Raw genomic sequence first — 15,700 nt, 5'->3', positions numbered from 1 at the left:
CTAACCTATGCATCTACAGTCATTTTAGCATGGCCAGCCCACCTAACCCACACATTTTTGGATTGTGGGAGGAAACCAGAGCACCCGGAGGAAACCCACGCAGACACGAGGAGAATGTGCAAACTCCACACAGACAGTGACCCGAGCCCGGAATTGAACCCAGGTCCTTTGAGCTGTGAGGCAGCAGTGCTAACCACTGTGCCACCGTGCCACCCACATCCTTCTGATAGTGTGGCGACCAGAACTGCACACAATACTCCAAATGCAGCCTAACCAAGGTTTTATATAGCTGCAACGTGGTTTCCCAACTCTTGTACCCAATGCCCCGGCTGATGAAGCATGCCCTCTGCCTTCTTCATCACCTTGGCCACCTGTGTTGCCACTTTTAGGGAACTGTGGACCTGCACGCCCAGATCCCTCTGTACGTTAATATTCCTCAGGGTCCTGTCATTTACAGTATAACTCATTCCCTGATCTGGTCCTGCCTTGACTGATTGCCAAGTGGCAGACAGGCCTCCCATGGCAGGGTACGGGGAGGTGGGGGGGAAGCAACAGACTTGAGGGGAGGAGGGGTGTTATGTTGGCCTGGGGGGGGGGAGGAGGTGGATCTCCCCATAGAATGTGAGCTCCCCGATTAGATGAGTGGAGGTTCGCCCAATAACAAAAGAACTGTGGGTGGCCGGGGGGGGGGGGGGGGGGGGGTGTTGGGGGTGTGGGGGAGGGTGTTTAAAACCAGGCGGCTCCACTCAAGCAGACAGGCGCAGGACCCGGGGCTGACCCACACTCCAACAACTTCCGGATCTGACAGCTCAAAAGATACAGGAGCAGAATTAGGCCGTTCGGCCCATCGACTCCATTCCGCCATTCGATCGCGGCTGACGTGCTCCTCATCCCCTTTTTCCTGCCTTCTCCCCATAACCCGTTAACCCCATTCCCAATTAAAAATCTCCCCCGATAGAACACTGCAGCACAAACAGGCCCTTCAGCCCACAAGTTGTGCCGATCATATCCATACCTACCAGTCCGTAGAACTATCTGTAACTCCCTATCCCATTAAATCCCATGTACATCTCTGGGATCAATCTAGTGAACCTCCTCTGAACTGCCCCCAATGTCACAACATCCCTCCTCAAACAAGGGGACCAAAACTGTGCACAATACTCCAGGCACAGCCTCACCAAGGCCTCGTATTAACCTAAATAAAAGTCCGATTGGGGACAGGTAGGCTGCCCTCAGTGAGATTATTACACCCTCCTTACGCACAGGAGGGAATCGATGGATACAGGTGATGTTAGGGTTATCTGGGGTTGTGTCTGAGACATTAGTCTGATATTGGACCAGAGTCTGTACCGGCTTGGGGGCGGTGGCTGCCAAACTCCCGGAACTCTCAGCCTCTTCTGTGGAAAGACTTGACCTCAAAAGGCAGCGAGGCGTCGGTGCAAACATTATCTGCGATCTGCTGGGGCAGGAAGTGTTTCTGAGCAGCGTCCCTTTCTGTAACAGGAAGTGGTCGGGGTAACCAATGGAGATGGAAACTTCTTCAAAACTCTGAGGTGAAGCTGCGCCGAGGGGAGCGACGGCAGACATCGCCGAGCCTCTCCCTCCGCGCTGCCAACGGCCTGGGGGTGGGGGGGGGAGGTGCAAGGGGGGGCCTGCGGGCAGGGCATCGGTGGGGGGGGGCATGCCTGGGGCCTAGAGGGATCAGTTGACCCCAGCGATGGTGGAGTTGGACCTGGAAGAATGTGGATGAGGAAGCAACAAGGGACGGACGTTAACAGAATGGAGGTTCAGATCAAAGAGAGTGAATTGGAAGGCGATGACACAGAACAAGATCTCTGGTAAGATAACTTCATTGATGCCGCGACAGTTAGCAGGCAGGGACTGAGGAACGGGACCACGGTTACCACTTAGAATAACTCTTGTTATCTTAAAACGTCTTCCTCCAACCCAAGTCAAAATTGGGTCATTGCTATCAAGGCGATAAGTGCAAGGACCAGGATTCTCAAAGGGAAATAACGGACTGTGTGCCCATTCATTCTCATCCAGAAAACGGGAATTCCCAAGAGAGATCTGGGGTGAGAAACGGGCTCCGCTAACCAGAATCTAACGAGAGGGGTGGTCTCACAGCCTTGCAAAAACAGGATAGGGATTGAGGTCTGGGTGACGTAGCAGTTCGCACTGGAACTGAGAGGATATTACCGAGAAATGTAAAGCGCACTGATCGATTCTGCATAGCGGAGAGGTTTCACAAGGAAAACTGACCCTCGGCAACGGTTTACACTGGGAGTGAACGGGAAGGGGATTGGGATTGTGTACAGTGGGAGTGAACGGGAAGAGGTTTTGATTAAGATTGTGTACAGTGGGAGTGAATGGGAAGAGGTTTTGGGTCCAAGGGGATTGTGTTCAGTGGGAGTGAACAGGAAGGGATTGGGATTGTGTACGGTGAGAGTGAACGGGAAGGGGATTGGGATTATGTACAGTGGGAGTGAACAGGAAGGGATTGGGATTGTGTACAGTGGGAGTGAATGGAAAGGGGTTTGGGTCCATTGGGATTGTGTACAATGGGAGTGAACGGGAAGGTGTTTGGGATTGGGATTATATACAGTGGGAGTGAGTGGGAAGGGGTTTGGGTCCATTGGGATTGTGTACAGTGAGAGTGAACGGGAAGGGGTTGGGATTGTGTACAGTGGGAGTGAATGGGAAGGGGTTGGGATTGTGTACAGTGGGAGTGAATGGGAAGGGGTTGGGATTGTGTACAGTGGGAGTGAACGGGAAGGGGTTTGGGATTGGGATTATGTACAGTGGGAGTTAACAGGAAGGGATTGGGATTGTGTACAGTGGGAGTTAACAGGAAGGGATTGGGATTGTGTACAGTGGGAGTGAACAGGAAGGGGTTTGGGATTGTGTACAGTGGGAGTGAGTGGGAAGGGATTGGGATTGTGTACAGTGGGAGTGAGTGGGAAGGGATTGGGATTGTATACAGTGGGAGTGAACAGGAAGATGTTAATACCCACTGCGGGTGGCACAGTGGTTAGCACTGCTGTCACACAGCGCCAGGGACCCAGGTTCGATTCCAGCCTCAGGTCACTGTTTGGGTGAATTGTGGATGAGATTATTGGGAGTGACTGTTTACTCTGCTGTGCTTTGGGAGTTTGCTGAATGTCTTAATGAACCTTATCCCATATTTCTGTTTCCAGTTATATTTCCCGTGAAAGATCGTACACATCTGGATCTCTCTCTGACCTAGGGGTGAGTTACTCAATGTAATCCTGCTACAGGAATCCAGGAGACAGAGATAGGTGGACAAATTCACAGATTCATAGAAACATAACAGATAGATAATTATCCTTATGGATTTTTTGTATTCATCCATGACACACGGGTGTCACTGGCTGGGTCGGTATTTATTGCCCATCCCTAGTTGCCCCTTGGAGGGCAGTTGAGAGTCGCCCACATTGCTGTGGCTCTGGAGTCACATGTAGGCCAGACCGGGGTAAGGACGGCAGATTTCCGACAATCGACAATGGTTTCATGGATATCAGTGGAATCCTAATTCCAGATATTTTTTATTGAATTCAAATTCCACCATCTGCCGTGGTGGGATTCGAACCCGGGTCCCCCAGAACATTAGCTGAATTTCTGGATTAAAAATCTAGTGATAATACCACAAGGCCATTGCCTCCCACATCCTGTATACAGACAGTAACAGGCAGTATGTACACTGCCCGTGACGGGGTGTGTGTACGCCGCCAGTAACGGGGTGTGTGTACGCCGACAGTGACGGGGTGTGTGTACGCCGACAGTGACGGGGTGTGTGTACGCCGACAGTGACGGGGTGTGTGTACGCCGACAGTGACGGGGTGTGTGTACGCCGACAGTGACGGGGTGTGTGTACGCCGACAGTGACGGGGTGTGTGTACGCCGACAGTGAGGGGGTGTGTGTACGCCGACAGTGAGGGGGTGTGTGTACGCCGACAGTGAGGGGGAGTGTGTACGCCGACAGTGACGTGGTGTGTGTACGCCGCCAGTGACGTGGTGTGTGTACGCCGACAGTGACGGGGTGTGTGTACGCTGACAGTGACGGGGTGTGTGTACGCTGCCAGTGACGGGGTGTGTGTACGCTGCCAGTGACGGGGTGTGTGTACGCTGCCAGTGACGGGGTGTGTGTACGCTGCCAGTGACGGGGTGTGTGTACGCTGCCAGTGACGGGGTGTGTGTACGCTGCCAGTGACGGGGTGTGTGTACGCTGACAGTGACGGGGTGTGTGTACGCTGACAGTGACAGGGTGTGTGTACGCTGACAGTGACGGGGTGTGTGTACGCTGCCAGTGACAGGGTGTGTGTACGCTGCCAGTGACAGGGTGTGTGTACGCTGACAGTGACGGGGTGTGTGTACGCCGACAGTGATGGGGTGTGTGTACGCTGCCAGTGACAGGGTGTGTGTACGCTGCCAGTGACAGGGTGTGTGTACGCTGACAGTGACGGGGTGTGTGTACGCTGACAGTGATGGGGTGTGTGTACGCTGCCAGTGACGGGGTGTGTGTACGCCGACAGTGACAGGGTGTGTGTACGCCGACAGTGACGGGGTGTGTGTACGCTGACAGTGATGGGGTGTGTGTACGCCGACAGTGATGGGGTGTGTGTACGCCGACAGTGATGGGGTGTGTGTACGCTGACAGTGACGGGGTGTGTGTACGCTGACAGTGACGGGGTGTGTGTACGCTGACAGTGATGGGGTGTGTGTACGCTGACAGTGACGGGGTGTGTGTACGCCGACAGTGACGGGGTGTGTGTACGCTGACAGTGACGGGGTGTGTGTACGCTGACAGTGACGGGGTGTGTGTACGCCGACAGTGATGGGGTGTGTGTACGCTGACAGTGATGGGGTGTGTGTACGCTGACAGTGATGGGGTGTGTGTACGCCGACAGTGATGGGGTGTGTGTACGCTGACAGTGACGGGGTGTGTGTACGCTGACAGTGACGGGGTGTGTGTACGCTGACAGTGATGGGGTGTGTGTACGCTGACAGTGACGGGGTGTGTGTACGCCGACAGTGATGGGGTGTGTGTACGCTGACAGTGACGGGGTGTGTGTACGCTGACAGTGACGGGGTGTGTGTACGCCGACAGTGATGGGGTGTGTGTACGCTGACAGTGATGGGGTGTGTGTACGCTGCCAGTGACAGGGTGTGTGTACGCTGCCAGTGACGGGGTGTGTGTACGCTGACAGTGACGGGGTGTGTGTACGCCGACAGTGATGGGGTGTACACTGACACTGGGTATTACATGACGAAGTATGTACTTAAATTATTAATTTAGAAGTTGTTTGATTGGGAATAAGTTGGTGATTTTATAAACAAGTTCAATGGGCTGTTTCTTTTCCAGAAAAAACGCAAGCCGGAATCCGGGATTGAGGAAATTAGCAACGAGTTTGATCCTGAGGATGAGAAGGTAACTCTGAATTCCTCTAATACTTACACTGGAGGGGGTGCGGAGGAGATTCACCAGGATGCTGCCTGGGATGGAGTGTTTCAGTTATGAAGAGAGGTTGGATAGGTTTGGGTTGTTTTGGTTGGAGCAGAGAAGACTGAGGGGTGATCTAATCGAGGTGTACAGGAGTATGAGGGACACGGACAGAGTGGATAAGGAGCAGCTGTTCCCCTTAGTTGAAGGGTCAGTCACAAGGGGGACACAGGGTTTAAGGGGAGGTTTTGGGGGAATGTGAGGAAAAGCTTCTTACCCAGAGGGTGGTGAGGGTCTGCATTGCGCTGCCTGAGGGGCTGGTGGAGGTGGGATGCCTCACATCCTTTAAAAAGTACCTGGATGAGCACTTTAGCACATCACCACATTCAGGGCTACAGGTCAAGTGCTGGTAAATGGGATTAAGTGGAAGTTCAGGTATTTCTAACATGTCGATGCAGACTTGATGGGCTGAAGGGCCTCTTCTCCTAGAATAGAATCACAGAATCCCTACAATGCAGAAGAACAAAGAACAACACAGCACAGGAAACAGGCCCTTCGGCCCAATGAGCCCGCGCCACCATCTTAACAATGTGTTTCTCCTCCTCCACCCTTGACCTGTGTCTATGCTTATGGCACCCCCATTGGAAACCAGATTAAGGGGAGAATAATTTAGGGACAATTTGTTACACCAATCAGCCTAAGGGCACATCTTTGGGGTGTGAACTTTATCCTGAATGATGTTAGAATATAGAACATTACAGCGCAGTACAGGCCCTTCGGCCCTCGATGTTGCGCCAACCAGTGGAACCAATCTAATGACCCTCTAACCTAAACTATTCCAATGTTATCCATATGCCTATCCACTGACCATTTGAACTCCCTTAAAGTTGGCGAGTCCACAACTGCTGCAGGCAGGACATTCCACACCCTCACTACCCTAGGATCTGGGAAGTCATTCACCATTGAGTCTGCACCGACAACAATCCCACCCACACACTATCCCCGGAACAACACACATTTATCCTCCGAATCCCCCTGACACTAAGGGGCAATTTAACACGGCCAATCCACCTAACCTGTACATCTTTGGACTGTGGGAGGAAACCGGAGCACCTGGAGGAAACCCATGCAGACATGGGGAGAATGTGCAAACTCCACACAGACAGCGACCCGAGGCTGGGATTGAACCTAGATCCCTGGCACTGTGAGAACAGGAAAGGATTTGGGATTCAGATTGTGTACAGTGGGAGTGAAAGGGAAGGGGTTTGGGATTGTGTACAGTGCGAGTGAACGGGAAGGGGTTTGGGATTGTGTACAGTGCGAGTGAACGGGAAGGGGTTTGGGATTGTGTACAGTGCGAGTGAACGGGAAGGGGTTTGGGATTGGGATTGTGTTCAGTGGGAGTGAAGTGAGTTTTTTTAGTTCCTGTAGGGTCTGCTGTCTTTGAGGGGAGGGTGTAGTCTCGAGTTGCTGCTGCCTCCCTCCACCCTCCAACCCTTCCTCCATCCACCCTCCTGCCTCCCTCACTCCCTCCACTCTCCCTCCAGCCTCCCTCCCTCCGTCTACTCTCACTCCCCTCCACCCTCCCTCACTGCCCCCCACCTCCTCCCTCCCTCCGTCTACTCTCACTCCCCTCCACCCTCCCTCACTCCCTCCACCCCCTCCCTCCCTCCGTCTACTCTCACTCCCCTCCACCCTCCCTCACTGCCCCCCACCTCCTCCCTCCCTCCGTCTACTCTCACTCCCACGCACCCTCCCTCACTCCCTCCGTCTACTCTCACTCCCCCGCACCCTCCCTCACTCCCTCCGTCTACTCTCACTCCCCCGCACCCTCCCTCACTCCCTCCGTCTACTCACTCCCCCGCACCCTCCTTCACTCCCTCCACCCCCTCCCTCCCTCCGTCTACTCTCACTCCCCCACACCCTCCCTCACTCCCTGCACCCCCCTCCCTCCCTCCGTCTACTCTCTCTCCCCCCCCACCCCCCCTCCCCGTGCTGCACTCCTCGCTGTGACACTGTATTTGGTGAAATGTTAATTTGATCAGGTGACAGGAAATGGTTGAATAAAACCAAAACCAGCCGTTACCAAACTCTTAAAGGGCCAGGCCAGCAGGTGAATCGGGAGACAGGGGAGAGGGGGTTAGCAGAGAGCCCAGTCTTTCCGGATCAGTGGGAATAGGGCTCCGGCATTGCTGATTTCCCCACCTCAGGTTCCTGATCACTTTGGTGAACTGTGTCTGTGCAGCTGCTCTGACTCTCTCACAGAGTCACAGAGGTTTACAGCATGGAAACAGGCCCTTCGGCCCAACTTGTCCATGCCGCCCTTTTTTTAACCACCAAGCCAGTCCCAATTGCCCGCATTTGGCCCATATCCCTCTACACCCATTGCACCCATGTAACTGTCTAAATGCTTTTTAAATGATAAAATTGTCCCCGCCTCTACTACTGCCTCTGACAGCTCGTTCCAGACACTCACCACCCTCTGTGGGAAAAAATTTCCCCTCTGGACCCTTTTGTATCTCTCCCCTCTCACCTTAAATCTATGCCCTCTAGTTTTAGACTCCCCTACATTTGGGGGAAAAGATATTGACTATCGAGCTGATCTGTGCCCCTCATTATTTTATAGACCTCTATAAGATCACCCCTCAGCCTCCTACGCTCCAGAGAAAAAAGTCTCAGTCTATCCAGTTTCTCCTCATAACTCAATCCATCAAGTCCCAGTAATATCCTAGTAAACCTTTTCCACACTCTTTCTAGTTTAATAATATCCTTTCTATAATAGGGTGACCAGAACTGTACACAATATTCCAAGTGTGGCCTTACCAATGTCTTGTACAACTTCAACAAGACGTCCCAACTCTTGAATTCAATGTTCTGACCGATGAAACCAAGCATGCCGAATGCCTTCTTCACCACTCTGTCCACCTGTGACTCCACTTTCAAGGAGCTATGAACATGTACCCCGAGATCTCTTTGTTCTGTAACTCTCTCCAACGCCCTACCATTAACTGAGTAAGTCCTGCCCTGATTCAATTTACCAAAATGCATCACCTCGCATTTGTCTAATTTAAACTCCATCTGCCACTCGTCAGCCCACTGGCCCAACTGATCAAGATCCTGTTGCAATCCTAGATAACCTTCTTACCGTCCACTGAGGGCAGCACAGTGGCACAGTGGGTTAGCACTGCTGCCTCACAGCACCAGGGACCCGGGTTCGATTCCCAGCTTGGGTCACTGACTGTGCAGAGTCTGCACATTCTTCCCATGTCTGCATGGGTTCCCTCCAGGTCCTCTGGTTTCCTTCCACAGTCTGAAAGATGTGCTGGTTAGGGTGCATTGACCTGAACAGGTGCCAGAGTGTGGTGACTGCGGGAATTACACAGTAACTTCATTGCAGTGTTAATGTAAGCCTTACTTGCAACGAATAAATAAATAACATTTAAACTTTATAAAATATGCCACCAAGATAACTCACTAACCCTGCCTCCTAAAGTCTCATCCAAATCATTAACATAAATGACAAATAACAGTGGGCCCAGCACTGATCCCTGAGGCACACCGCTGGTCACAGGCCTCCAGTTTGAAAAGCAACTCTCTACAGCCACCCTCTGGCTTCTGTCAAGAAGCCAATTTTGTATCCATTTAGATACCTCACCCTGAGTCCTGTGAGATTTTACCTTATGCAACAATCTATACAATAGGGTGACCAGAACTGTACACAGTATTCCAAGTGTGGCCTTACCAATGTCTTGTACAACTTCAATAAGACGTCCCAACTCCTGTATTCAATGTTCTGACCGATGAAACCAAGCATGCCGAATGCCTTCTTCACCATCCTGTCCACCTGTGACTCCACTTTCAAGGAGCTATGAACCTGTACCCTGAGATCTCTTTGTTCTGTAACTCTCCCCAGTGCCCCACCATTAACTGAGTAAGTCCTGCCTTGGTTCAATCTACCAAATTGCATCACCTCGCATTTGTCTAAATTAAACTTCATCTGCCTCTCACTTAACTGTGAAGGAAGATGTGAGACTTCCTAGGGAGAGGGTATGGGGACTGTGGAGGCATACGGGAACTGGGCAAGGGTGTAGAGGGGGTGGGAGAGGGGTAAGGGGGTAGGGGAGGGGGTTCAGGGCTGTACTCATGGAGAGGGGGTGTACATGGGAAGGTGAGGTGTGTACACATAGGGAGGGGGTGTACACATAGGGAGGGGGTGCACACATAGGGAGGGGGTGCACACATAGGGAGGGGGTGCACACATAGGGAGGGGGTGCACACATAGGGAGGGGGTGCACACATAGGGAGGGGGTGCACACATAGGGAGGGGGTGCACACATAGGGAGGGGGTGCACATGCAGAGAGGGGGTGCACACGCAGAGAGGGGGTGCACTCGCAGAGAGGGGGTGCACTCGCAGAGAGGGGGTGCACTCGCAGAGAGGGGGTGTACACAGGGAGAGGAAGTATACACAGGGAGAGGGAGTGGACGCACAGGGAGGGAGTGTGCACACAGGGAGGGAGTGTACACACAGGGAGAGGGGATGTACACTGGGAGAGGGGACGTACACTGGGAGAGGGGACGTACACTGGGAGAGGGGACGTACACTGGGAGAGGGGACGTACACGGGGAGTGGGCGTACACGGGGAGAGGGCGTACACGGGGAGAGGGCGTACACGGTGAAGGGGTGTACACGGTGAGGGGGTGTACACGGTGAGGGGGTGTACACGGTGAGGGGGTGTACACGGTGACGGAGTGTATACAGTGAGGGGGTGTACACGGTGACGGGATGTACATGGTGATAGAGTGTACACGGTGACGGAGTGTACACGGTGAGGGGGTGTACACGGTGAGGGGGTGTACACGGTGAGGGGGTGTACACAGTGAGGGGGTGTATACAGTGAGGGGATGTACACGGTGACGGGATGTACACGGTGATGGAGTGTACACGGTGACGGGGTGTACACGGTGACGGGGTGTACACAGTGATGGGGTGGACCCAGGGATGGTGAGGGCAGGTTATTTTCTCGGTTGAACTGATTTTCTTTCCGCAGGAACCCAGTCACAAACGAGTGAAACCCGTCTCCAAACTCAAACGGTTCAGCCAATCAATTCAGGTAGCTGCCAATCGGGGGCAAGAAATGGGGTGAGAGTGGCCGGGGGTGGGGCGGGGGGGTGGGGGGGTGGAAGGGGGGGGACGGTGGAAGGGGTGGAGGGTGAGGGATGAGAGGGTGATGGGGTGGGTGAGAGGGTGGGTGGGTGAGGAGGGAGTGTGAGAGGGTGGGGGAGGGCGAGGGGTGGGCGGTGGGCAGTGGGGGGTGACGGTGAGGGAGTAGGGGAGGTGAAGGAGTGGGAGGGAGGTGAGGGAGTGGGGGAGTGGGGGAGTGGGGGGGTGGGGGGAGGGTGGTGGGGGGTGAGGAGAGGGAAGGATGAGAGGGTGAGGGGTTGGAGTGTTTGGGGGGTGAAGTGGGGGGGTGAAGTGGGGGGGGTGATGGGGTGGGAGGATGAGGAGGAGGGGGGAGCTGAGAGGGTGAGGGGTTGGGGCGGTGGGGGGGAGATAGGGAGGGTGAGGATGTGGAGGGGGTGGGGGCGAGGGGGTGGGGGAACAGAGTTGGTTTCTGATTCACTGAGTGATAATCTACCTCCTCCTTCTCCCTCCCTTTCCCGTTCCCTCCCCCTCCCCATCCTTCGCCTTCCCCTCTAACATAAGAACATAAGAAATAGGAGCAGGAGTAGGCCATCTAGCCCTTCGAGCCTGCCCCGCCATTCAATAAGATCATGGCTGATCTGTCGTGGCTCAGTTCCACTTTCCCGCTTTCTCCCTTAATCCCTTGTCTATCAGAAACCTATCTACCCGTGACTTAAAAATATTTAGCGAGGCAGCCTCCACCACTTCAACGGGCAGAGAATTCCAGAGATTCACCACCCTTTGAGTGAAGAAGTTCCTCCTCAACTCCGTTCTAAACCGCCTCCCCTTTATCTTGAGGCTGTGCCCCCTAGTCCTACTGTCCTTTCTGAGCGGGAAGAGTCTCTCCACCTCTATCCTATCCATCCCATTCATCATCTTATACGTCTCAATGAGATCTCCCCTCATTCTTCTAAACTCTAACGAGTACAAGCCTAGTTTATTCAGCCTCTCCTCATAGCTCAATCCCCTCAACTCCGGTATCAGCCTAGTAAACCTCCTCTGCACTCCCTCCAAGGCCAAAATATCCTTGCGTAAGTACGGCGCCCAAAACTGCACACAGTACTCCAGCTGCGGCCTCACCAATGCCCTATACAGCTGCAGCAAGACCTCCCTACTTTTATATTCAATCCCCCTCGCTATGAAGGCCAGCATCCCATTCGCCTTCCTGACCACCTGCTGCACCTGCAAGCTGGGTTTTTGCGACTCATGCACAAGGACCCCGAGGTCCCTCTGCACCGTCGCCTGCTGCAGTTTTTCGCCCTGTAAGCCCCTCCCCCCCCAGCACCGAATCCTGACCCCCCCCCTCCCCCACGTCGACCCCGGACAATGCAGCGATTACACTCTCAGTGACCCCTCAGCTCAGCCTCCTGTTTGGTTTTTATGCAGCGCCTGAGTTTTCGGACAGAATCGAGGCCGGCATATTTCCCCTCTCGGTCCTGGGGCAAGAGCTCGGGGGGGTCCTCGAAATCACGCAACAGCAAACTGTGGAGTGAGACTTTTGACACGGTCAGCGAGGAGCTTTCTGCAAAGGAGATCAAACGGCAAGAGGTACAGAACTACCAACGGGGGTGGGGGGGGAGCACAGAGCAGGATGTGGACACGAGTGGGCAATTAGGGAGAGGCTGAGGAGGGGGGGGTTAAGGGGCGAGGGAGCTGTTAGGGGATAAGGGGGGCAGTGTGGGGGGTGAAAGGACAGGAGGGTGAGGGGGTTGGGGTCAGTGGGGAGGGCGGTGGGAAAGTTGGGGGGCCAGTAGGGGGGGTTCGGGGGGGGGGGGCAGTAGTGGCAGGGGCAGTGGAGGGGGGGTCAGTTGTGGGAGGCAGTGGTGGGGGCCAGTGGGGCAGGCAGTGTGGGGGGCGGAGGCACTGGGTGATCATTGGAGAGGTCAGTCGGGGGGGGGAGGCGATGGGCAGTGGGGAGGGGGCACGGAGCGGTTTGTGTTAATCTCTCTCTCTCTCGCTGCAGGTTATCTTTGAGCTAACACAAGGAGAACAGGCACTGATTGATGACCTCAACATCACCAAGAAGGTCTCCCTCTCTCTCTCTATCCCAGTCTCTCTCTCTATCCCACTCTCTCTCTCTCTATCCCAGTCTTTCTCTCTCTATCCCACTCTCTCTCTCTATCCCAATCTCTCTCTATCCCAGTCTCTCTCTCTCTATCCCAATCTCTCTCTATCCCAGTCTCTCTCTCTCTCTATCCCATTCTCTCTCTCTCTCTCTCTATCCCATTCTCTCTCTCTCTCTCTATCCCAATCTCTCTCTCTCTCTGTCTCTCTCCCTCCCTCTCTCTCTCTCTCTCACTCTCTCTCTGTCTCTATCTCACACACAAAAACCATTACAACCTCTTTCTCTCCCCAGGCTTATTTTGAACCAATGCTGAAACTCTGCATCATGACAGAGGAAGAACTGACCCAGATTTTCGGGAGTTTGTATTCACTGATCCCAGTGCATGAAGGTACCGTCACCACATCAGTGTGAGAGAGAGCGGCTTCCACAGGCAGTCTGCCACACACCCAGACACTGAGACACACACACAGACACTGAGACACACACCCAGACACTGAGACACACACGGACTGTACAGGAGTTGACACTGAGACACACACAGACTGTACAGGAGCTGACACTGACACACACACACGGACTGTACAGGAGCTGACACTGACACACACACACGGACTGTACAGGAGCTGACACTGACACACACACACGGACTGTACAGGAGCTGACACTGACACACACACACGGACCGTACAGGAGCTGACACTGACACACACACACACGGACTGTACAGGAGCTGACACTGACACACACACACACCATACAGGAGTTGACACTGAGACACACACACACTGACCGTAAAGGAGCTGACACTGAGACACACACACAGACTGTACAGGGGCTGACACTGAGACACACACACGGACTGTACAGGAGCTGACACTGAGACACACACGGACTGTACAGGAGCTGACACTGAGACACACAGACCGTACAGGAGCTGACACTGAGACACACACACGGACTGTACAGGAGCTGACACTGAGACACACACTGACCGTAAAGGAGCTGACACTGAGACACACACAGACCGTACAGGAGCTGACACTGACACACACACACGGACTGTACAGGAGCTGACACTGAGACACACACACGGACTGTACAGGAGCTGACACTGAGACACACACACGGACTGTACAGGAGCTGACACTGAGACACACACACGGACTGTACAGGAGCTGACACTGAGACACACAGACTGTACAGGAGCTGACACTGAGACACACACACGGACTGTACAGGAGCTGACACTGAGACACACAGACCGTACAGGAGCTGACACTGAGACACACACACGGACTGTACAGGAGCTGACACTGAGACACACACTGACCGTAAAGGAGCTGACACTGAGACACACACAGACCGTACAGGAGCTGACACTGACACACACACACGGACTGTACAGGAGCTGACACTGACACACACACACGGACTGTACAGGAGCTGACACTGACACACACGGACTGTACAGGAGCTGACACTGACACACACACACGGACTGTACAGGAGCTGACACTGACACACACACACGGACTGTACAGGAGCTGACACTGACACACACGGACTGTACAGGAGCTGACACTGACACACACACGGACTGTACAGGAGCTGACACTGACACACACACACGGACTGTACAGGAGCTGACACTGACACACACGGACTGTACAGGAGCTGACACTGACACACACACACGGACTGTACAGGAGCTGACACTGACACACACACACGGACTGTACAGGAGCTGACACTGACACACACGGACTGTACAGGAGCTGACACTGACACACACACGGACTGTACAGGAGCTGACACTGAGACACACACGGACCGTACAGGAGCTGACACTGAGACACACACACGGACCGTACAGGAGCTGACACTGAGACACACACGGACCGTACAGGAGCTGACACTGAGACACACACACGGACCGTACAGGAGCTGACACTGAGACACACACGGACCGTACAGGAGCTGACACTGACACACACACGGACCGTACAGGAGCTGACACTGACACACACACGGACCGTACAGGAGCTGACACTGAGACACACACACGGACCGTACAGAAGCTGACACTGAGACACACACACGGACTGTACAGAAGCTGACACTGAGACACACACACGGACCGTACAGGAGCTGACACTGACACACACACGGACTGTACAGGAGCTGACACTGAGACACACACACGGACCGTACAGGAGCTGACACTGACACACACACGGACCGTACAGGAGCTGACACTGAGACACACACACGGACCGTACAGAAGCTGACACTGAGACACACACACGGACCGTACAGAAGCTGACACTGAGACACACACACGGACTGTACAGAAGCTGACACTGAGACACACACGGACCGTACAGGAGCTGACACTGAGACACACACGGACCGTACAGGAGCTGACACTGACACACACACGGACCGTACAGGAGCTGACACTGAGACACACACACGGACCGTACAGAAGCTGACACTGAGACACACACACGGACTGTACAGAAGCTGACACTGAGACACACACACGGACTGTACAGGAGCTGACACTGACACACACACGGACTGTACAGGAGCTGACACTGAGACACACACGGACTGTACAGGAGCTGACACTGAGACACACACAGACTGTACAGGAGCTGACACTGAGACACACACAGATAGTCACCTACACAGAGTGAGTGGACATGTGCTAACATTGATTACATGGTGGTGTTGTGAATTTTTTAATTTAATTGGGAGTTTTGTCCTGGGCAGATCTCCTGAGTCGCCTGCAGGAAGTTCGGAATAGTGATGGGACGGTTTGTGAAGTTGGCCGGACGCTTGTCGAATGGGTCAGTGTTACTCTCTGCTCAATATGGTATTGTCTCCAAATCTCACCAAGATCCACCACCCCCCATCTCCCCCCGATCCCCCACTCCCCCATCCCCCGATCCCCCCACCCCCCACTCCCCAGATCCCCCACCTCCCCAC

The 15,700-nt window shown here is 54.0% G+C and overlaps 1 protein-coding gene across 1 annotated transcript; it reads left to right on the top strand.

The window, feature by feature from the left end:
- Nucleotides 1–1,705: 1,705 nt before the first annotated feature.
- LOC145340741 (rho guanine nucleotide exchange factor 3-like) lies at nucleotides 1,706–15,561 on the top strand (the record flags this gene model as incomplete). The annotated part of the gene is made up of 8 exons (XM_080185201.1): nucleotides 1,706–1,838; nucleotides 3,198–3,249; nucleotides 5,384–5,449; nucleotides 10,511–10,573; nucleotides 12,031–12,192; nucleotides 12,608–12,670; nucleotides 13,001–13,097; nucleotides 15,485–15,561. Coding segments are annotated over exons 1-8 (678 nt in total), but the record flags the coding sequence as incomplete, so codon positions are not given.
- Between the last annotated feature and the right edge of the window lie 139 nt (nucleotides 15,562–15,700).

Source organism: Carcharhinus amblyrhynchos, unplaced genomic scaffold (assembly GCF_965287045.1).
Source record: "Carcharhinus amblyrhynchos unplaced genomic scaffold, sCarAmb.v2.hapA chromosome_1370, whole genome shotgun sequence".
Lineage (NCBI taxonomy): Eukaryota > Metazoa > Chordata > Chondrichthyes > Carcharhiniformes > Carcharhinidae > Carcharhinus > Carcharhinus amblyrhynchos.
The sequence above is the reverse complement of the archived record's forward strand: the minus strand, read 5'-3'. Positions and strand labels throughout refer to the sequence as shown.